This window comes from Dendrobium catenatum, unplaced genomic scaffold (assembly GCF_001605985.2).
Source record: "Dendrobium catenatum unplaced genomic scaffold, ASM160598v2 fragScaff_scaffold_133, whole genome shotgun sequence".
In the NCBI taxonomy this organism is placed as follows: Eukaryota; Viridiplantae; Streptophyta; class Magnoliopsida; order Asparagales; family Orchidaceae; genus Dendrobium; species Dendrobium catenatum.
The window spans coordinates 11,575,187-11,598,267 of NW_021318595.1; the positions used below are offsets into that span (position 1 = coordinate 11,575,187).

At 36.6% G+C, this 23,081-nt stretch overlaps 1 protein-coding gene across 5 annotated transcripts in view; it reads left to right on the forward strand.

The window, feature by feature from the left end:
• LOC110114130 (EVI5-like protein) overlaps positions 1-23,081 on the forward strand; it is a 122,457-nt gene that overhangs the window by 49,894 nt on the left and 49,482 nt on the right. For all 5 annotated transcript variants that reach the window (XR_003702786.1, XM_020846899.2, XM_020846896.2 and 2 more), the window contains 2 exons: positions 84-200; positions 18,837-19,034. Coding sequence is in view for 4 of the 5 variants with exons in the window: in XM_020846899.2 (XP_020702558.1) it covers positions 84-200; positions 18,837-19,034 (315 nt within the window). In the remaining variant the exon portion in view is untranslated. The remainder of the gene's footprint in view (positions 1-83; positions 201-18,836; positions 19,035-23,081) is intronic.

The window sequence follows — 23,081 nt, forward strand, 5'->3', positions numbered from 1 at the left end:
ATGTTTCTACCTTTTTAGAATATTCTATAGAAGTAACTAAAAAAAACTTATATAATCTATTTAACTCGATGACTTGAGTCCAGGGAATGGGATTCCTAGCCGGTTTGTTGCTTCTGTACATGAGTGAAGAAGATGCATTTTGGCTATTGGTAGCTTTACTAAAAGGAGCTGTTCACGCACCAATGGAAGGCCTGTACCAGGTAACCATATATATTCCAAAATGTGATTCTTATAAGACATTTTTTTTTTCTTGTTTGTTGCATGGTTCTTACGTACACCCTTGAAAATCATTAATGTACTGTATTGTTCCTAGTACCCATTTAGTTATTATTAGATGATGGTTTTAGATAAGTTGGAACATGGAAGATAAGTTTGATTGTTGGTTTATTTTTTGTGCCACTTTATTTTTTCTTTTATTTATCTTATTAAGTCAATGTGTCATACATTAAAATTAGGAGAGAGTAATTGAGCATAGATTACAATGTGATACTAATGTTTTTCAAAATAAGTTTGGATTCATGCTTGGTAAGTCTACTATGGAAGCCTTACATTTGTTGAGAGGTTTGATGAAGAAGTATTGAGGGAGTAAGGAGCATTTAAATATGATATTTATTGATTTAGAGAAAGCATATGATAAAGTTCTAAGAGAAGTGTTTTGGAGAGTTTTAGGAAAGAAAGGAGTTAATATTGCTTATATTCGAGTCATTAAAGATATGTATATAAGAACTATTATTTATGTTCAAACACAAGGTGGTTTGACCAAACATTTTCCTAATTCAGTTAGATTACATCAATAATCAGATTTAAGCCCATATCTTTTTGCTTTAGTCAAAGATGTTCTTACTAGACATTTGCAAGAGGATATACCTTTGTATATGCTTTTTGCTAATGATACTCTAAGTACTCTTCTTATTGATAAGATTGGAGAGGGAGTTGATAAAAAACTTGAATTATGAAGATCAATCTTAGAGTTTAAATGTTTTTCGTTTCTGTAGATTTAAAATTGCATACATGAAGTGTAATTTTAGTAATAATAAATCTAGTTGTGCGATTAAGAAGCATAAACACTTATAATATTAATAATCTTAGCATCAATTACAATCTTTAAAATTATAATTCTAACTCCAAATCCACTAATTTTTATAACTTTATTCTTTAAACTCTTATCTATATTCAAACTTACATTATTTCTAGTACAAATCCCATCAAAATATCATAATTTAAATCCTGAATTATCAATCTTTTTAGCTTTCTCTTCAACTCATTTTGTTTCTTGAATGCATAGAATATTTATCTTCCTATGAAACAGAGGGAACGAAGGAGATCCGAGAGTGAGGAAGCTGAAGATGCCTGTTTTTGAGGGAGAGGATGGATCTATATGATGGAAAGATATTTTGTCGTCCATGGGTTGATGGAGGAGAGATTGACGACAGCTAGCTTGTTCTTGGAGGGGAAGACATGGACATGGTACTAGTGGAGAGACATGTGATGGCACATACGGAGTTGGAGGGAGTTTAAGGACTGCTTGCTAGAACGTTTTTGAACCAGCTGGGGAGGGGACTTCTATGAGCAGTTCTTCGCTCTGATGCATGAGGGATTGATGGTGTAGTACTATGAGAGGTTTGAGTAACTTGCCAGATGGCTGGACTGGCTGTCGGAGATTATTAGAGTGGAACTTTATGAAAGGGATCAAATTAGAGATTCTGGGTGCAATTAGAGTGATTAGGTCTTGTGATTTGAGAGAGACTATGGAGCTATCCCAATTAGTCTCCGATCATAAGCACCTGGAAAGAGAAGCTAAAGGCAGCAGTTCAGGAGGTTCGTATAGGATAACCACCACCTTTTTAGCCCTCAAGGGGCCGACACCGGGTATTCCTTGGGAGACCACGAAGGAGATCATAGGAGGGGGAACTGGGGGAAACTTCAAGAAGCTCACCGAGGAGCTATAGGAGAAGAGGGAGAAAGGACTATTTCATATGTGATGGAGGTATACACCAGGGCACATGCGTAAGGACTAAACTCTTTAGATTCTCACTGTCTGTGATGGTGAGGAAGCTGAGGAGGGAGTTGGAGTGAGACAGTGGTAGAGGAGGAAGAGTTGCATTTAGATGTGGCAGAGGTCTCCTAGAACTCAGTGTTGGAATTTTAATCCAAATCACCCCATGAAAGAAGTGATAAACAATAGATAGGGAGGTAGTAGTGTTGATAGATTGTAGGACTACTCACAATTTTATCTCCAACCAGGTCGTAGATCAATTAAGGGTAAAAGTGGCGGACACAGGGTGCTATGGGGTGATAATGGGCACAAGGAAGGTGAAGACAGGTATTGGGGGGTGTAGGGGAGTGATTCTGACCATACAGGGGGTCCATGTGAGGGAGGAATTGCTTCCATTAGAGCATTGATGCCATCTTTGTGATAAAATGACTACAGACCTTGGGGGATATCAATCTCAATTGGGGAGCACTGACGATGAAACTGTTGGTGGAGGGATGAAGGGTGATGATCAGGGGAGATGTAGGGTTATCTAAAGATATGATGTCTCTCAAAATCATAGTGAGGATCATGAGGAAGTAGGAGGATTTCTGGTGGAACTGCAGAGCTTAGTGGGGATCAGATGTAGGGTGGAACTGCAGAGCTTCAGTAAAATTGCTTATATAGTAGTTCAACAAGGTTTTTTCATCCACCTCAAGAATTGCCACCATCGAGAGAGCAGGAGCATGCCATCATCTTGAGGGAAGGGGTAACCAATTAGTGTTAGGCCTTATCGCTACTCTCAGATCCAGAAGAATGATATTGAGAAGCTGATTCGGGAGAGGTTAGATGCAGGGATCATCAGGCAGAGTGTGAGCCCTTTTACTATCCCAATCTTACTAGTTAAGAAGAATGATCAGAATTAGAGATTTTGTGTGGACTACTAGGCCCTGAATAAGAAAACTGTGCTAGAAAAATTTCCTATTTTAGTGATAGATGAGTTATTGGATGAGTTATAGGGAGCAATGGTATTCATGAAGATAGATCTAAAGTCTGGATACCATCATATTAGGATGAGAAAGGATGATATCTCAAAGATTGCTTTCAGGACATATGAGAGAGATGTTGTTTGGCCTCACCAATGCTCTTGTTATGTTCTAGTCCCTCATGAATGGGTGTTTCGACCATAGCTCAGGAGATTTGTATTGGTTTTCTTTGATGATAACCTGGTGTATGACAGGTCGAACGAGGTGCATTTGGAATACTTGAAGGTGGCGTTGGAGGAGTTATGGGAGCATCAACTATGGGCCAACCTAAAGAAGTATTGCTTTGCACAGTCCAGTGTGGAGTACTTGAGGCACGTGGAATCTCAGGAGAGGATGACCGCTGATCAGGCTAAAATTGAGACTATGATGAAATGGCATTTACTTGGGACTTTGAAAGATCTGAAGAGTTTCCTAAAGTTGACCGAGTATTACAAGAGATTTGTGAGGGGATATAACACTATCACATGGCTATTGACAGAGCGGCTAAAAAGGATAGTTTTATGTGGGCGAGGCAGCTATCCAAGGCTTTGAGAGACTGAAGAAGACCATGACCACGGTACCAATCCTGCCTACTAGATTTCAGCAAGGTTTTGGTGGTGGAGACTGATGCATCAGGTTATGGATTGGGGGTAGTGTTCATGAAGAATCACAAGCCCATAGCTTACTTTAGTCAGGTGATAGAGGAGAGGGGCAGGGTGTTGGTTGAGCTAAAAAAATATTTGTTGAGGGCTCAGTAGATCAAGTAGAAGCTGACAGATAGATGTAGAAAGGACATCCAATTGGAGATAGGGGATAGGGTCTACTTGAAGCTTTCTCCCTATAGACAAAGGATGACAGCTAATAGGTGAAATGAGAAGTTGGCCCTAAGGTATTTTTGTCCTTATTAGATACTGGTGAGGATTGGAGCAACAACTTATCGCTTCAAGTTTCCCCAAAATGTTACTATACATTCAGTGTTCCTTGGTCACAGTTGAGGTGAACTATCGGGGATCATTTGTGGGCTCTAAAAATTTGCACGCTGGCCTCTCTGCGGATCCTCTTTCTTTTTCATTTTTTCTTCGAGTCGTCAAGGAAAGTTTAATGTTTAGATTCCAGGGCAAATTTCAGAAAGCATATTGGGTTTTACAATAAGACACTACTTAGAGATTTTACGCTCATTTTGCGAGGACTTTATAATATGAGTTTTGGTTTTCTATAGGCGCAAGCCCCTGTAATTAATTTCCCCTCCCAATAATGAGAGAGAACTTTTGATTAAGGCTAGTCGTCAAACATATACGTGGTATCTGGCGTATAGTAGCAGCAGGACATAGGTATTTAAGAATTTTGATATTTAAAATTAAAAATTCACCACCTTGCACTTATAGCGGATGATGAGGGGAGTGATGATGAACATGATCACGATCCCATGGTTCTGTCGTTTAGAGAATTGTGCGTTTGCTACTCATTTCGATTTGTCTAAAGCCAAGGAGTGGTTATTGCTATTCTTTTAAACCAAAGTGGAGAGTGCACTACTTCTCCTTTGCTTCTGTAAACTGAAAACTAAAGGGCAGCCTAACTCATTCTTTCTACAGTCAAGAGAAGGTAGAAAGCTTCTACTCCCTTTCTAGCTCCAGCGATGATGCATGGATATTTTGGCTTATTTTCATTTTATTGTAATTTGAATATTATAGTTGTAGTTTATGTTTTTTTTATGTTATCCAATGATTGAAAACATCCAATGTTCATGAGTAGGATGTGCTTGGGCATGGCAAACCTTGGGTGTGCTAGCTTTTTTGGTTCTATGGTCTTTGGGTTGCTTGTTGTCTCTCGGGTTGGGCTTTGGCTGCTCTCGAGTTGGACTTTGGCTGCTTTGGTTTTGAGCTAATAAGTTGGATCTACTTGGTGTTAGCTCATTAATGCTTGAGATGATGTTTAGCTCATTATTTGGAGGAGTAATTGCACTATTTAGCTCATAAATTTAAAAAGGTATTCTTCTTTTAGCTCTTTATGTGGAGTTGGAGCTTGCCTCTTCTCGTTCTTTGAGTCCCCTCGTTTTCTCCTTGGTGCTGTTCCCGTGGCTGGTTCTCCTCCCTTTGCTGGATGCTGGTTCCGGTCCCCTGTGTTGTCTTTTCGGTTTCTTCCCTGGCTATTTTCCCGTAGCTATCTCTACCCGGTTCCTGTGCTGTCTTTTCTGGTGTTGTTTTGTGTTGCATGCTGGACTTCCTCTTCCCTTAACCTGATTGGCTCGGTTGGAGGTGGAAATTGGCTGTTTGGCTCCCCTTTCTCTCCTATAAATATGAGGTGATTTTGTAATGAAGATGTTGTTGATTAACTTGAGAAAAGTCTCTAAAACCTGAGGGTTTCTTCTCTTCTCTTGGAAAAGCTTGAGAGCTTGTTCCAATTACCTCTTCCTCCTCTCTATTTCGTCTTGGCTTCTAATCTCTTCTTCTTTACGCAAATTCCACTCCACTTGTATTATTCTTCTTGAGCTATGGGAGGTGTTTGTCGACAGAATTTGGTGGCATTTGGTAGAGGAGTTTGGTTGGACGTTGGACCTTGCTGCTGTGGTGGACACTTGGTTTGCAATCCCTAAGAACTTATCATATTTTACATACTTTTCGTTGCATGTGAGGAAACTGCTTGTCGGTTGTTCTGATGATAGTGTTTTTATTTTATAATTTGTTTCGTTTGTTCGACTCTTTGTTTAATTGGATGTCCGCAATCTAGATTGAATCGAGTTTGGTTTTTCTTGTCCAAGTGTTCTCCTATCTTGACTTTTCTTTCTAGTTTGCCCGCATCAAGCGAGTTGGCGGTGCGACGTCCAAAACAACCCAAAAAAAGCTCTTCTCGTCATTTCAGTTGCCTTTGTCTCTTCTAGATGAGGAACTATTGCTTCTAACCATTGAACACTAGCTCTGGTAAAATATATATCACAAACTTAAAAAACCCTACATGTTTGACGCTCTCAAACCCCTAGGTACATGTTGAAACTTCATTTTATGCTCTCCAATCCAATAATACCTAATTTCCTCTCAGCAAACTCATGAAAATTTAGTGATTTCCAATGGATTGCAAGTATTTTTGGAGATAATTTAGGGCATTCTATGGGCCCTCAAAGGTCCATAGGCTATACTACTCGACCTGTCCTCGTAATTGTTGACGAATATTTTCACATCGACTCGACCCCGTTCGAGCCCGACAAAGCTCGATCACGCTCGATCAACTCAATTGATCATCGTCGAGGCAAATTAATCCGAATCGAGCCTCAATTTTAATTAAATTAAATCAAATTTAATTTAATTAAAATCAAATCAAAACCAATCAAACCCCGTCGAGCGTCGTTGAGCACAATTCGACACATTTCGGCGCTGATTCAAGCTTAATTTCACAAAATTAACTTGATCGGACCCAACCAGACCCAAACCGACCCAAATTGGTTTTGGTCGAGTCCAATTCGGACTCAATTTCTGTCCTAACTTGTCAATTTGGGCTTAATTTGATTCTCAAATCAGAAATTGAGATCAAGGGCTCAGATTTCTTATAGAATTCTGCCCTAAATCCTTCGGTTCACGCACGAGAGGTCGGATTGGTTCACTTGGGCAGCATTTTTTTGGCTGGATGTGCTCCTTTAAGGGCACGAAAGGAGAAAGCGGGAGCATTCGGCTTCCCCGTTTTGGTTCCGTCCCAGACAGAGCACGGGAGAGAGGGAGAGGACATTCTTCCCCTTTGCGTGCGTCTCCAGGCGCGGGAGGAGGAGGGGAGCTTGGCTCCCCTTGCTTGCGTTTTGTCCATCCCAGGCGAAGCAGAGAGAGGTTGGGTCGGGGCTCCTCTTGCTTGCTGTCCATTCCAGCCGTCCTAGGTAAAGCAAGGGAGAAAGGTTGGCTAGGGCTTCTTCCTACATGTCCTGCATCCGGCCAAGCTCGCACCGACGGTATTCCCTTATACCTAGATCTTATGGTCTAGGTGAGCTTGCCATGCAACTGGGAAGTGAGAAGACGAGTAGGGGCTACTCAAGCAGGTTTCTTCTCATAAACTGAGAATTGAACCTTGTGAAGATACTTCTTGCTGCAGTCAAGGGGAAGTGGAAGGCTTCTCCTTCATTCCGAATCAACTCCGGCGACCTCTTGACGACGAAATCAGCTCCAAGAGACTTTCGATTAGCAAAATCTGTTGTTTGGAACATGTGGACAGCAGCCACGCAGCTTTCGGGAGCCTTCTAACAGTGAAAACTGCTGTCCGGAGTGCTTTGGACAGCAAATCCACCCTCCGGAGAGGCTTGGACAGCGGTGGCGACGACCGGAACACCTAGGACAGCGACTTTAGAGCTTGGATTGGAGCTTGGACAGCGAGCTAGAACTTGGAGCTTGGAGCGCTAGGACAACCCGGGTGAGGTAAAATCCTAAAACTTAGTGAAACCTAGGGTCCGCCAAGGCCGTTGATGTGTGGTTGACGTCCCCAAACCATAGGTCCCTTAGAAACTTCATTGGTTTGCTTTCCCTAAACCTATGTGCGCTGTCCTCTCCGCAAAACAGCGGAAATCCGATGATTTCTGTTTGTTTGCTCTCTTGTGAGAGTCAAAGAGGCATGCCTGTCACGACCCGGCCCAGCTAGCCCGATTATATCGGGGCGGGAACAGACGATCGTACGGAAGAGCATAATACATAACATATTTTCATTTAAAACTTAAGGTTAGAACATAAATATCATCCCAAAATACATGAAAGAGCCACTAATAAACTTCAAACTCAAATGTTATAAAGTGATCAACTGTCTCATAACCAATAAAAACTTTTAAATTCATCATCACAGCATAAACTTTCACAATTACATAAACCTCAAATTCACGAACTACACTGAAACAAATACAAAGACTCAAATTTAAAACACAAAAAGGAACCTTTCATCCTCCTAAGGTCCCCTACGATAATAGGTGTAAGGTCGTCGTGCAGCCATTACTTCTCTCCTGAAAAATATTTCCAAAACGAGGAATGAGCCATCGCTCAGCAGATAACATGTATTCATCTCAAATTCATGACTTAAATAAAAATAAAACATTTATTTCTTTTGGGAAAAATTAGAATCAAACATTGATAAGCATAAATTGAATATCATTTTCATACAAGAGTTCTATAATCATTTTCTTAAAGCTTTTCATTTTCATAAACATTTCCTTTCATAAACTTTTCTTTTCATCATATCTTTTCATTTATATGCATCAATTACTTTAATCATAAAATATTCACCCGTCCCGAAAGCACCAATTTTCGTACTGATCAGGTACGCAGTCATATTTTTTTGGTCATTTCCTTTACCATTTAGCTCCAAAGAACCCCATTACCATTTGGCTTATATAAGCCCCATTATCATTTGGATTATGAAAGCCCCATTACCATTTGTTTGGTACTTCTGGATCAACATGCATATGCAATTGTAATAGATCTTATAGGTTTAAATTATTCAGGAATTCATAAGTGTCCGTTCAATTCTTTTCATACATAAATGTTTTCCAGGTTTATCTAGAATTCAAGTATAATACAGTAAGCAATTATAAAGTCATTCTTACGTACTAATACAAATCAAATTTAACATATAAAAATTTGCATGAAAAAGAACATTTATAAGCTGAACATAGTTTGCTTAACATAAAAGAGAATTTAAATAATTTAGAGACATGAATCTGATTTAAATACAAGTACTTACTTCAAAGCAAATACTGTACGTCACTTCGACAAAGTCTTTCACATCACACCTTCAATAATCACTACCTAAGAAAGATTTATAAAGAGATGTGTCATAAAACTAATTATCATATTCTTAAGTCTAAATCTTTATTTTCCCTTATTCATTTCATACAAAACTTAATAAATATTTAATTAAATTAACATGAATTTTCGGATTTAATTAAATATAAATTTTCGAAAATCTATAAACCTTCAGTTTCAACAAATCATTGTTCCAAAATTGATCCATTATATATATTAATAATTATTTTATAATTTTCGGATTAAAATAATCATGAAATTAGTGAAAATAAAATTTTCGTCCAAAATCAAAATTTCCACATTAAAAATCATTCCCAATACCCTTAGAAATCATTTTCGTAAAGAATTCTTACGAAATTAAGTTTTAGGTAAAAAACCCTAACTTATAAATCTCCAAAATTCTCCTCAAAAACATCATTTCTACCGATAACATGCTCTCCTAAATGTCCATAATTAATTTCTTAAAGAAATTTTGGGAGAAAACCATTTTTAGGAAAAACCCTAGAAATTTCATTTCCAAAAATCTAGAGATCTAAAAGGTTTCGTTACAAAATAATCGTACCTGAGTGTTTCCCTCGTCGCCCTCTTCGATTCGACCTAAATTTCTCGCCGGAGAAGCCTTCGCCGAACCCTAGCCGACCGTCCGTCCGCTCCCTCTCTCCGTTTGGTCCGCTCGTTTGCGTGAAATGAGAAGGGAGAGTTTCGGTTTGCCTAATAAGAGGAATTGGGATTTGCAAATGACCAATTTGCCCTTACTTAAGTAATTCTGGCAATACTAAAGGTTAGGGGTAAAACCGGAATTTAGAGACTTCTAAAAATAATAACTCTCTAATTAGGCAAAATTTGGTATAACTTCTATATACCAAAACGATCAGAATTTCGCGTAGGATTTTCTAAAATTAATTTCGTTGCATTCCAATAACCTTGAAAATCTCACTTAAACCTCGTCGCGGCGCTTTTAAAAGCGTGCGACGCCCTAAAATAGAAATTTTCGGGTTTTTCAATTCCAACACGTATAGGGGTGTCAGATCGGTATCCAACACCTCTCAAATGCATGTAATAACATTCATATTATGTTTGAACCATCGCCTATAACAAACCTATGCTTCGTCGTCATAGCACCCAAAATTTGAAGCTATGCACTTGGCCAAATCAATTGCATGTTGCTTAGAATTTAGATTATGCCAAAATTGATCTAAATAAAATAGTGTAGGTCTCTTTCTCTAAGGATTGCATACTTCTAAAATAGTGTAGGTCTCTTTTCACTAAATTTTGAGCACACAAGTGACAATCATTGTTGATTTACATCCACCACATTTTGGATTTGAAAATAAACCAAATGGGCTTATCTAACCTTGAAGTGGGTTTGAGATATGACATGAGCCCTCAAAGGCCCATGAGCCCTCATACTCAAGTTTACCTAACTCCATTTGTGTGAGTTTCCAAATTCAATCATTGAATGAAATGATCAAAATCCTTAGAGGTTGGAACCTCACATCAACGTTTTAATAAATCATGTCCTATCAAATTGATCTTTAGAGTCTTCCTAGAAAACCCTCAATAACCATTCATGACAAAATTGATTGGATTGTTCTTAGAGACTTTAGGTGTATTTTCATTCCTTTACATGAGTCAAAATCGTGTTTCCTAGACCTCTTACTAGGAACACCAAACTTTCAAGTTTCTAAATCATGCCAAAATTGGTTTGGAAACTTCCCCAATCCTTAGGAAATCGATTCTTCCCTCTCCTAATTGAGTCCAAAACACTCTAAAAGATGTAGGGGAATTCTCTTTCTCAGCACATCTACTTCAAAGTTTGATGCTTAGAACTTCCTCAAAGTTCTAAGCTCTATGTTGCTTGAGTTCCAACAAATATAAAGAGCTTGCTTCCAAGCACTCTTTTCCCTCCATGTGAAGTAGTTTGGAGCTCCCTAAGGCTCCAAATGTTCTATCACATGAATCTCCAAGGCTTTAGGACCAAATCCTAAGTCCAACCCTTTCTTTGTTATGATATGAAAGTAACAAGTGAACCTCTCCCATTCAAGTTTCCTAATCATGTCAAAGTTGATTTAGGAATCCTTTTCAAGGCCCTATGGTGCATCCTTCCCCTCTTCAAATGAGCCCAAAACATTTGTTGGAAGGTAGGAAGCTCTCTTTCTATGACCCAAAGGTTATAGGAAAGATCTTCTCATTCTCCTAACCTAAATTAGGAGAGTGTATCATTTTTTGAATGTCAAATGTTCAAGGAACTTTCAAGAGTTTGCAACTTCCAAGTTGCATCTCATTCTTCTCCATCCCTCCAACCCAAATTGGAGGAATGAATCCCTCTTCTTTGGACACCGAATGTTCAAAGGAACTCCTCTAATTTGCGACCTCTAGGTTGCACGTTGGACCACCTCTTTTCTTACAAGCCTAGATTGTAGGTTACCCTTAAATTCCTCTTCATTTGCCTAGCTTCAAATTAGGCAAATGAATTTGTCTCTTTGAACATCAAATTTTCAAGGAACATTCATGGATTTGCAACCCAAAAGTTGCATAGTCATTCCCTCACTCCTACAACCCAAAAGTTGTAGGGAATCCCACCATCCTCCTAAACCTAAATTAGGAGAATGCACACCCCTCTTTAGACAATAAATATCCAAAGAACTTTCATTGATTTGCAATCTCTAAAATTGCATTTCTCCATTCTTTCCTACAAGTCAAAATTGTGGAGAAGTTCCTTCTTTTCTACAACTCAAAAGGTTGTATGAATATCTCATCCATTCAACCCATGTTGAGTGAATTAGACACATGAAATTCACCTATTTGTTGAATCAAAATCAACAAGTAATTCAATCCAAAATCATTTGTTTGTTGAACCAAATTCAACAAAGAATTCCATATCAAGCAAAGAAGAAACTCATAGCTTTCTTCCATTCTCCTAACCTAAATTAGGTGAATGAGTTCCTCTCTTTGGACACCTAAAGTCCAAAGAATCCTTGATGTGTAGGCCAAATCTACATATCATCCTCTTATGTTTGCTTAATCTAAATCTAGCAAACTAAATGCTCATCATTGGACATAAAAGTTCAATGATAATCCCTTCTGATTTGTAATCTCAAGGTTACAAATCCCTTTCACCTATTGGGTTAAATTCAATAAGTGACTCATCGTTATTTGTCTAATCCAAATTAAGCAAATGAAACTCAACTCTTTAAATACAAAATTCAAGGAGACACTCTTTTGATTTGTAGCCTCAAAGCTACTAATCTTCCCTCACTTCTATAGGTTCCAAAGGCTTTAGAAGATATCATATCCTAGCCTAAAAGCTATAAGTTCCCAATTCTCCTCCAACCTCAAAGTTGTAGGAGATTTTCCCTCTCTTTAGCTCCAAAAGCTAGAGAGAGTTCTCCTACATTTAGCCTAAAAGCTAAATGTTGGATTCCTATCTTTCTCCTTTTAGCTCCAAAAGCTAGGGAAAATTCCTCAACATGTAGTCCAAAAGCTACATGTTGGACACTCTTCTTAGACTCAAAATCTAAGTAATCTACTTCATTCAACCCAAATTTGAGTGATCTCTCCTATGACATTTAAAATGCTAAACTTGTAGATGTTCCTTAGGAGTTGTCCTTTCTGTTGAAGTTCATCTTACCCTATTGGATAAATTTCACCAAGTCCTAAGTGAAGCCTTTTAGGCAAGTCTATCTTACCATATTAGATAAACACTTATCTTATTCAAACACTAAGAGAACTCCAAAAACACCTAAAAATTACTTAGGTTCCCTTTTGATACAATGATCAAGCATCTTCCCCAAAAGGCGGGATGCCTACACCATTGTATCTTAGGATTCATAAGTAACAGTCTTGCCCAAAAGCAAGCATGTGGTTACTTTATGAGTTCTTCATAACCCTCTTAAATATGAAACATTTAAAAAATCAAATAAAATCTTTAAGTCACAAATAACATAAAGTGAAACCACACTTTGGATAAAGATTAAATATCTTCATTTTGAAATAAAATCAAACACCCTTAGTGTGACATATCTAAAAGGGGGCGCTCATAAATAATAAACTGCTTGCATGAAAGGTGCTGCTTAAAACCCCCTAAAAGATGTGGCCAATAGGGTAGAAGCAGATGTTTAGCACACTAAGTGCTAGGTAAATTTTGGATGTAATGCTTTATTATATATATAATTTGCTTCTGACTCTATTTTGCAGGTTTGAGTGTTTTACATTTCCTAAATGTATTTGATATAAGTAGGAATTGTATTGAACTTGTGGGGGTCTTGATCAAAAGAAGGTGAACCAAATGGATGTACCTGTGGAAGGTGATGCCTGAGGTTCAGTTGGAAAGTTAAAGCTTCAAGACCCCACAAGTAGAGTCTGTAATAATTTGACTGGGTTGTATAATGACAGACAACTCAGCTGCCAAATCTGGTTGTAATAATGTGGACTATGTTTTCATTCATTGTATTTTATTTATAAATAAAAGCATGTTTGATTGTTTACCTGATCGCAATAGAAAAGCATGCTCTTTCCTAAGTTTTTTACTTTGCTTTTGCTTGGGTGTGGCTTGGACTGTTTGATGCGGTAGGCTCTTAGGAAAAAAATAAGATTTCTATCCTCTTAAATTGTAAGCAACCTAAAATGAAATTAGGCTCCATGATTTTCTAATAAAAGAAAATTTGCAAGGCTCTCTTTCAAAGAGTCAAATTTTTCCAAAAGCTTAAAACAATCATGCATAACCAAAGTGTGTCACATGTAGAATGCCTCTATTTAAGGATTAGATAAGAAAAATCTCTCTTTTTTTGAGTCAACATATGCATACCCACATACTTAGACATCTTGGCCTCAAAGCCAAGTTGTAAGACCTACCTTCTAAATAAAAATAATCTTCCCACTCTACATTTGCATTAAGACCGGATGACATGATTTTAAAAGCGATTAGGAAGGTCTAGATGGTAGTCCCTTCCAGGCGAGGCAGTAAATCCAGAGGTCGGGCAAATTATTACTCATGTGAGGTGTAATTTGTAAGTCCCTTTTGCACTCGTTAGATTTAGGTTCGAGACACTACCTATCGGTAGTCCTCACATTAGTCTTAGGGTTCGAGGTATGGGTTGATTCCAAATCACCCTATAAGCCCTCATCTTTTAGGCAATTCCTCCAACAAGTGTTGTTGGGATGTAAGCCCCAATCGTCTAATAAAAATATCAACTTAAATCAAAATTAGATTACTAAAATGTAAAGCCCAACATAGGATAGTTTGAGCACCTCTGAGTTTCCTTCAGAATCAAGTGCTCCTACTTCACCTCCTTTGGCCCTCATTCCAAGAAATCTAATTCTAAGTTGATCAACTCCTCCTTGAAATTTCTAATGGAGCAAACCCTTTAATTAAGACTTTCATGGACTTTCAAAAATCAATATTTTAGCTAACATTTAAATGAGTTCCAAAAGAAAACAAGAAATCAAAACTACTAGTTTAATCAAAAGTTTTCCCAAGCCAAAACTTGGGATGTAATTAACCATAGGGGCTTGCTCCTATGGGACGTCTATACCCCAGAAATAAATAAACACCGCTCGACCAAACATCGAGTGGGGGAATCTCTGTACCAAATTGTAAATTTTGTTATTGAGTCCATAAGGAAATGATATCTTTATCCTTCGGGGTAATATATCATGTTCTTATGCCATACTCGATTATAAAATATGCAATCCGTTTGAGGATACAAAAATTCTTCAACAGTAATTATGTAAGATTGTTTATGCATTCTTCAAATTAAATGGTTGAGTAAAGTGATAAGCAACTTAAGCACTTAGAATACTCCTAAAATTTCAAATCGCCCTTTCAAATTCTTACAAGGTTTTAGACAATGCCAAAATTAATCTAATATCATCTTAAAGCTATAGGAATTATTTTCCATTTTTTAATAAATCCAAAACATTCTAGAAAAGAAAATAGTAACTCTCTTTTAGGAGCTCTAGTCCCTCATGCATGATGCCTTGGAGCTCCCTAACTGATTAAAATTTTAAAATTCTAAAATCAATCATAGGATAACCATTTTCTTTTAAATAAAAAGGGCATTGCTTAACAATAATGAGCTAAGTTTTTAAAATAAAAAAAGATTATGTCATAGGCCAGTGAGTTGCATGTAGATAAAAGCCCTCACATTAAGGACTAAATAATAAGAAAGTTTTATTGCATGCTAATTGTCCATTGCATTGAGATCAGTATTTGCATGCCCATATGATTAGACAGCTTGGCTTAAGTGGATAAGTTATAAATTATATCTTCTAAATCAAAATAGTCTTACCTATCTTGCATATGCACTAAGACTAAACATGCATGATTTTAAAAATGTTTAGGTGTGTTAGCTGGCCATTCTTTTTGGACAGGATTGTAAGTCCAGAGTTGTACTGACAGGATTGTAAGTCCAAAGCTGTACTGATTTAACTCCAAGTGGATTTCAAGTTCGTAAGTCCCTTGCATGCCGCTAGATGTTGGTAAGATTTACTATTTTTTGGTTTTTCACCTTAAATGTAGGGTCTGAGATTGTTGTTCTTTTCAGTTATATTGTAAGCCTCCACCTTTCTAAGCACTTCATCCAACTTGTATTATTTGAATGTAAGCCCCAATCTTCTAAATTAAATTGATGAACTTTAACCTAAATTTACTTTTAAAATGTAAAGCCTAACATAAAAAAACTTTTAGGTACTTCCAAGTCACTCAAGAAACATGTACTCCTATATTTTCTCCTTTAGCTTCCATTTAAAAAATGATTTAGTTGATCCAATCTCCTTTGAAATTCCCAATGACCAAATATTTAATAAGAATTTCTCAAAATAAAATAAAATGCTAGCTAATGTTTTAATGAAATGATAAAAACCATAATTTTAATAAAAAATATTTCTTCAGGGATGAATTATTGGGATGTAATTAACTCTAAGAGCTTGCTTTTCTATGGTACCTTTATGCTATAACTATAACAAGCCTTTTTCCCACTAAAACGTGGGGTTGGTTACATGAATCTTTTTTCTCCATTATGTTCTGTTAAGGGTCAAATTTTCATCTAAAGCTAATAAAAAAAGATCATTTCTAATATTTTCTAACCAAGTCTTTTTAGGTCTGCCTCTATGTTTCTTAACATAAGTCAAATCTAATACATCTACTTTCCTAATCGGGTCATCATAAGGCCGCCCTTATAAGTGACCAAACCCTCTAAGGTGTCTCTCTCTAATCTTAACTTCTATTGGAGCTACTTCAACCTTTTCACATATATGCTCATTTCGTATCTTGTCTAAGAGTAAAGCCACTCATCCATCTGAGCATCCTCATCTCCGCAATACTTAACTTAATATTATGCTTCTCTTTTAATGGCCAACATTCTGTACCATAAAGCATTGCAGGTCTCACTGGCATCTTATAGAATTTTTCCTTAAGTTTGAGGGGGACTTCTCTATCACATAGCAAGGCCAATGCATTCCTCCACTTCAACCATCCAACTTGAATTCTAATAATAATATCCCCATCTATTTCACCATCATTGTAAAGAAGAGACACAAGATATCAAAACTTGTGCTCTTTTTTAATGACCTGATTGTCCAAAGTCATAATCTCCGCACTAGATCTATTGTTACTAAAATTATACTCCATATTTTTAGTTTTAGATCTACTCAATTGAGAGCTTTTAAACTCTAAGGTTGACCTCCATAATTTACGTTTATAATAAAATAATATTTTTATCCTTTGGAATAATAATTTTAAACTATGGGATAGAGTTATGGAGCATAGGTTGCGGCGTGATACCACTATTTTTCAAAATCAATTTGGATTCATGCAGGGTAGGTCCACTATGGAAGCTATACATTTATTGAGAGGTTTGATGGAAAAGTATAAAAATAATAAGGTGGATCTACATATGATATTTATTGATTTAGAGAAAGCATATTATAAAATTCCAAGAGTATGTTAATAATGCTTATATTCAAGTCATTAAGGATATGTATGTTGGAACTGTTGTGTTTAAACACAAGGTGTTTTGATCAAGTATTTTCATATTTCAATTGGATTACGTCATGGATTAGCCTTAAGCTCATATCTTTTTGCTTTAGTCATGGATGTTCTCACTAGAGATTTGCAAGAGGTTAGACCCTGGTGTATGCTTTTTGCTAATGATATTATTGTTGTTTATAAGATTTGAGAGGGAGTTGAAGGTAAACTTGAATTATGGAGGTCTTCCTTAGAGTCTAAAGGTTTTTGTTTGAGTAGATCTAAAACTAAAATATGGAGTGTAATTTTAGTAGTAATAGACATTTGACTTATGTTAAGAAAGATAGAAGTAGACCTTAAAAAACTTGGTTAGAAAATACTAGAAATGACATTTCTTTATTAGATATAAATGAGAATTCGACTCTTAACCAGACTAAGCGGAGATAAAGAATTCATGTAGCCGGCCCCACAGTGGATAAAGGCTTGATGTTGTTGTATCCTTTATAATAACATATTATTTTTTGTCATAGTCGTTCAAAAAATATTTTCAATTCGTTGAGGATAGCAAAAATTGCACCAACAATATCCGACTTGATATGAATTTGGGAAGCCTTATCTAAATATCTGACTTGATTTTGATCATGAATTGAATATTGGTTGACCCTAATCTGACCTAAATTTTAAATAAATTCAAAATCTATTTGAATTGGAGACGAATCAGGATCAACCTGATCCAACTCTAGTCATTGGCAAATCTACGTCAGTGATGATCTTATAATACATTTAAATGAACTCATGGGTTTATTGCCGGATTTTTTACATTACTTTTTCTTGGGATCATATTTATCAAATCTAAATTGAATTTTGAAGATCAAAGGTGCCACGTTTTTAGGCAAGTTGTTCTTCTTATGAGTATAACATCTTAGATAGCATAGTCGTTGAGTTTCTGATTAGGTGTGAAATGGGATTCGACAACATATGACCTGATTCAGTAGCAAAACCACTGGAGTCAGATATGAGTTTTAAATCTCCCAAGTAACTTATTAGGACATATATATGAGCTATATTTCCAAGGTGAAGAAAAGATTAAAATTTTCATTGGCATACATAATACCATTATCATGCTTGTATCTGTATTAATGCTGCTCAAACATTGCACGGTTAACCCATCTAGCATCTCGTTGACATCGACATGCAAATTTTTTTGTCCAATGAAAACAAATCTCGATATGGATGAGTTAATATCATAGAGATGCATGGATGAGTTAATATCATAGAGATGCATGATCCTTTTTCAGATGTATTTGTAAATGTAATGGAGACGTGTGTTCTGTCTTTTGTGATTTATTTGTCTTTCCTTGTATTTATCTTCTTTTTATTTTGTATGGATGCTAATTAATCACGTTAAGAGGATTAGATGAGGTCCCAAATTTATCATTGCAAAGATTTTGTAAAATTGTGTGATTTTTAGATATTATATAAACTTTAGAAGAGGACATGGCAATGAAAATTATGCGCGTGATTGTTAATCAAGTAATTTGCATTATTGTGCCTTATATTGCAAACAAGGATGTAAATTGTTTTTCTTCAATTTATGGATGCCGTTCAGAATGATGAACAAGGCAGCATTATATCATTCTGATTTGAATTAGAGAAGGAGAAAAACAGCTCGGATGTTGGTTGATGTCTGTATGTTTGGGGAACTTGACAGATGTTTATTAAGCTAAAACTTAATTAATGACTCAAAGTAAACTATTAGTATTTGAAGGGATTGAAATCCTCCGCTTCCTTTGTAGTATTGAAGGGGACTATAGTACTCAAGCACCTTTCATTTTGAAATCTATTAAGACAACAGCTTGATGCTGCTTGTCTTTCTTGCAACTTAATCGTGCTGATTAAAAAAAAAGGAAAAAAAGAAGAAGCTTGTTTAGTAAACGGTTGTTTTTTATGGTAATCCTAAAATAAATACCATGTTTTTTTAAAAAATAAAAAATAAAATTAAAACCCACGAAAGAGGGCTACGCGTTAAAAAATAAACACCATATTGGTTAGATGGTTTCCTTTTTGCAATTGCTATCATATGTGCTAATGTCTCAATTTCAACATGACAGGTTGGTTTACCACTAGTGCAGCAATATTTATTTCAATTTGAACAGTTGGTTAAGGAGCATTTGCCAAAGTTGGGACAACATTTTTCTGAAGAAATGATTAATCCAAGCATGTATGCCAGTCAGTGGTTCATAACCGTATATTCTTACTCATTCCCTTTTCCCTTGGCTCTACGGATCTGGGATGTGTTTCTCTATGAGGTTTGTCATGTTACCTTATATTTGTTCATCTAGAAATGTTTGTTACATGTTAGGTAAATAATTGGTGATGTAACTTTAAATTCAAGCCAATTGAATGTCCTATTTATTTGATTTTAAATTTGCTTGGCTTTTTAAAGAATCCTTTTTGTTTGTCTTCTTTTTGACGTATGAACTGATAATTGTTCTGTATGGACAGAATAAAGGTGTAAGCAATATTGAAATTATATTTCTAGCATTTTATTATGGTGGTGTGCCTTTCATAATATTTTTTTCCTATGCTGCCAAATGTGAAGCTGCTCCATGCTTTGAGTTTACTTAATAACTGAATGTTCTTGTGTGCGGCATGCCAAGGCATACCATATTGACTTCAATGGGACCATAAGATTCTGCACATTTATACTAGGCTTGAACTGTCATGTTTGTTCCAGGTGGCTCTGATATATCAGTAACAAAACGTTTCATGACTCCTGGTCCTCCTTTTGTGTGGCATGTACTTGGAACAGTATGTGCCTTATGTCATAGCATGACAGAAATCACACCCAGAACTCTCAATACATTCACTTCAATAGAAATTTTGTATTGCCGATGTTCTTTCATTAGTTTAAAGGATTTCTGCATGGCCTTCATGTAGTTGGGTTTTTATTGTATTTTCTATATGCTTTTTAATAAATATGACAGAGTTTTACGTTGACCTAGTAATCGTCTATTAACCACAGAGGAATGCTTGCAGAGAATCATTCTACTATTATTTTGGTGTTTTAAAGAATTTGGAGGTTTGTTAATGTAAACTGGTTTAACCTGTTTATCTCTTTGCACCATATCCAGTTTGACGCTAGAGTGAGTCCTTATTTACCTAATTAGAGATATATACCTCTCTTGAATTGTTACTTCATAAATTTATGCTCCTGTTAACCTCTGTATAAACAAAACAAGAGGGAAGAAACAAAAATCTAGCATGCATACCTCTTACCCGTCGGATCCTCAAAATCATGCCAAAATCTCGCCGATTCGGCGCCGTTCGCGTCGCTTCCCCGCAAATCCCGCAACGACGGCCTTGATCGTTGGTTTTTGACGCCTTTAAAAGCCAACCCAGAGGAAGCCTTCGGTTGCTCTCCTCCCGTCTACTCCTTCCACGCTCGTTCCACTCTTCGACTCTCGACTCCCTCCTCACTCTCGCTCTCCCTCCGATCCTCTGCTTCCACGACCTCAAAATCCCGCTGCTCTACCTTCTCCACTGCCGAAGCGCCCTCCTCCGACCGAACTCCACCAAAGCCTGCGCCTCTTCCAAACCCGAACTCCACCTCTTCCGATCCTCCCATACCCGTCGGCCGAGAGAAATAGAGAGAGGGAGAAGGAGAAGAGAAGGTTCATTACATACCTTGCCTTAGCCGACCTCCCTTCGGCCGAACCCGAGCCCCATTCTCTCCTTCGTCCGATCCAGAGAAGTCGAGAGAGAGAGAGAGAGAGAGAGAGAGAGAGAGAGAGAGAGAGAAGGGGCCGTAATCTCCCTAATTCCGCGCGAACATCTCCCGATCTTTCCCAGAGACCGAGCTCCCTTCTCCTCCATTGACGACTTTGCTCCCGTCAAACGACGTTCCCTTCTTGTCGTTTTGGAAGTTACGCGCATTTTAAATTGGAAGTAACTACGGTAGCTTGCTCAGTTTGTAAGGTAACCTTTCTCCCGCTCGCTGCTTGCAAGTCCCTTAAAATGCCCAAACAGAGAGCTTGATGGGGGGAGGGAAGGGTTTTATTTTTATTATAATTATTATAATTGTTTTAAAATTAATTAAAATCATATAGTATTTTATAATTAAATTAATTTGTTATAATTAATATATCATAATGTAAATTCATTATTATAATATATTATAAATATAATTAATTATTTAATTTATATATACTTATATTATTTAATTAAATAAATGAATAACTAATAAATCTTTATATAATTAATTATAATTTTTTAATTATGATTATTGTTTTATTTTATTAATTAATATATATTATTTATAAATATATATAAATAAATTAATTAATATTTAAATAATATTTTATATAATTAAATAATAATTAGTTATGATTCAATATGATTAAACTTAATTATAATTATATTAATTTTAAATTAAATTTTTAAATAATCCCTCCACTCTGCCACCTCGAATTCGTATTGTCGGACGGCAAGACCACCTAAGCACGCCTTTAGTGGCCGTGGTAGGAGGGAACCCGGTGAAAAGCGCGAGTAGGCGAGTGATCCCCTCGATACCACGTGTCAACCATACAACCCCCGCGGAGGTATGAATTTTCTAAAATCAAGAACCTTGCTTCATGAAATGGTGTCACAAACTGGAGAACTGTCCTAGAGCCACGCCTTTATTGGCCGTGGTTAGAGGATGGAATCCCGGTGTGGCACGTACGGCGACAGCGGGGTCACTTTATAAGTACACACTCTCCGGGTCGGGGGGAAATCAAAAACATGCTTATTAAAAATGCTTTTTATAAACCCCATGCACTAATGCCTTTATGTGGCGTCGTGGTGGGAGAAAACATAAGAAATACATAACCGCCGGCGGTGTCTCATCCTAACACAACCGTAAAGCACAGCTTTAGTGGCTGGGGGTTTTAGGCGGCCTCTTATTGGTTTTTTTCTCCTAAACGGGAGGAGACGCCGGCGGCATGCATTCTTGAAATTTTGTCTGAAAAAAGCAAGGACTTTGTAACTTTTGGACTACATTGAACTTGTATTTTGGACTTGTGGACTTGATTCAAATCTACTTAATTTGAAGTCAAACCTAAATGAATCATAACTTAAGCATAACTCATTGAACATGAACTTGGGTTTGAACGAAGTGAAGGACTTAGACTTGCTAATTTGAAATGAATATAAAAAGGACTTATTGAAGACTTGAGTTGGACTCAACGATCAAACGAGCAATGACACTTGAACAATAGATATTTATGAATTCAAAAGACCTCATTTTCAAAGCTTAATTCAAACTCAAGCGTTATAATTTTGAACAACTTGGACTCTCATTTGAACTTCAACAAAGGACTCAAATTTGTATTGGACATGAAACTACAGCTTGAATATGAACTTTGAACTTGATGAACTCAAGTTTGAAACTTACTTGGAAACACGGGACTTCAAAGAACGAGCAGGATGACATTGTACTTGTCTCTTGAACAAAAAATTAAAAAATGACTTAATAAGAGTTGAACCCAAATAGAAATGAGCATGAATTGAACTCAATTTGGACTTGGGACCTTGAGTTAATCAAATTTAAGATATCATGTGATTTGATATATATTCAAATGAACACCAATAGAAGAGCAACAAATGAATTTCAATTTGGAGAATGAAGCAAGATGTTGAATGGAACTATTATTTCCAATGCAAGTGCTAATAAGAAGTATGATTTCATTCAAACCTCATACATGCGAAGTTCTTGGTAGGGTTAGGGATAAAATGCCTACATCTTGCTAATCAATATTACAAACAATGAAGATTTGAAAGGTTGTTATGAATGGTGGATATAATCAAATAGCATGCTCAATTGATTGTCTAAGAAGGGAGGGAACTAAGAAGCATGCAATGAATCGTATGATGTAGGGTATCTTATCATCCAATTATGCACGAATAGGGCAAGATTGATATGTCAACAATTAATATACAAATCAACATACCAAATTGTTGTAATACATCGAGGTGATAATATTGCCTTATGAATAGCTCAACAGTTACGCCGACAAACAAATAATATCGCTAGCAGAAAATTAGTTCATTACAAGCATAAAAATAATAATGTGATGATGAACATATAATATGAACACAGAGAGGAGCCAAGATGCCAAGTGAAGGTTCCCACCAACCAGGCTTGTATGTAACACAAAAGAAAAGATCTGCAGTACATATACAATTTCTCTACGGAATCAAATGTAGTAATTTATTATTATAGCACCCATGGAGATGATTACTAGAAAGACTACAGTAATGCCAGTATCTGTTATCCATCATTTTAGTTCTAGAATGAAATACATCTGCTTGCAAAA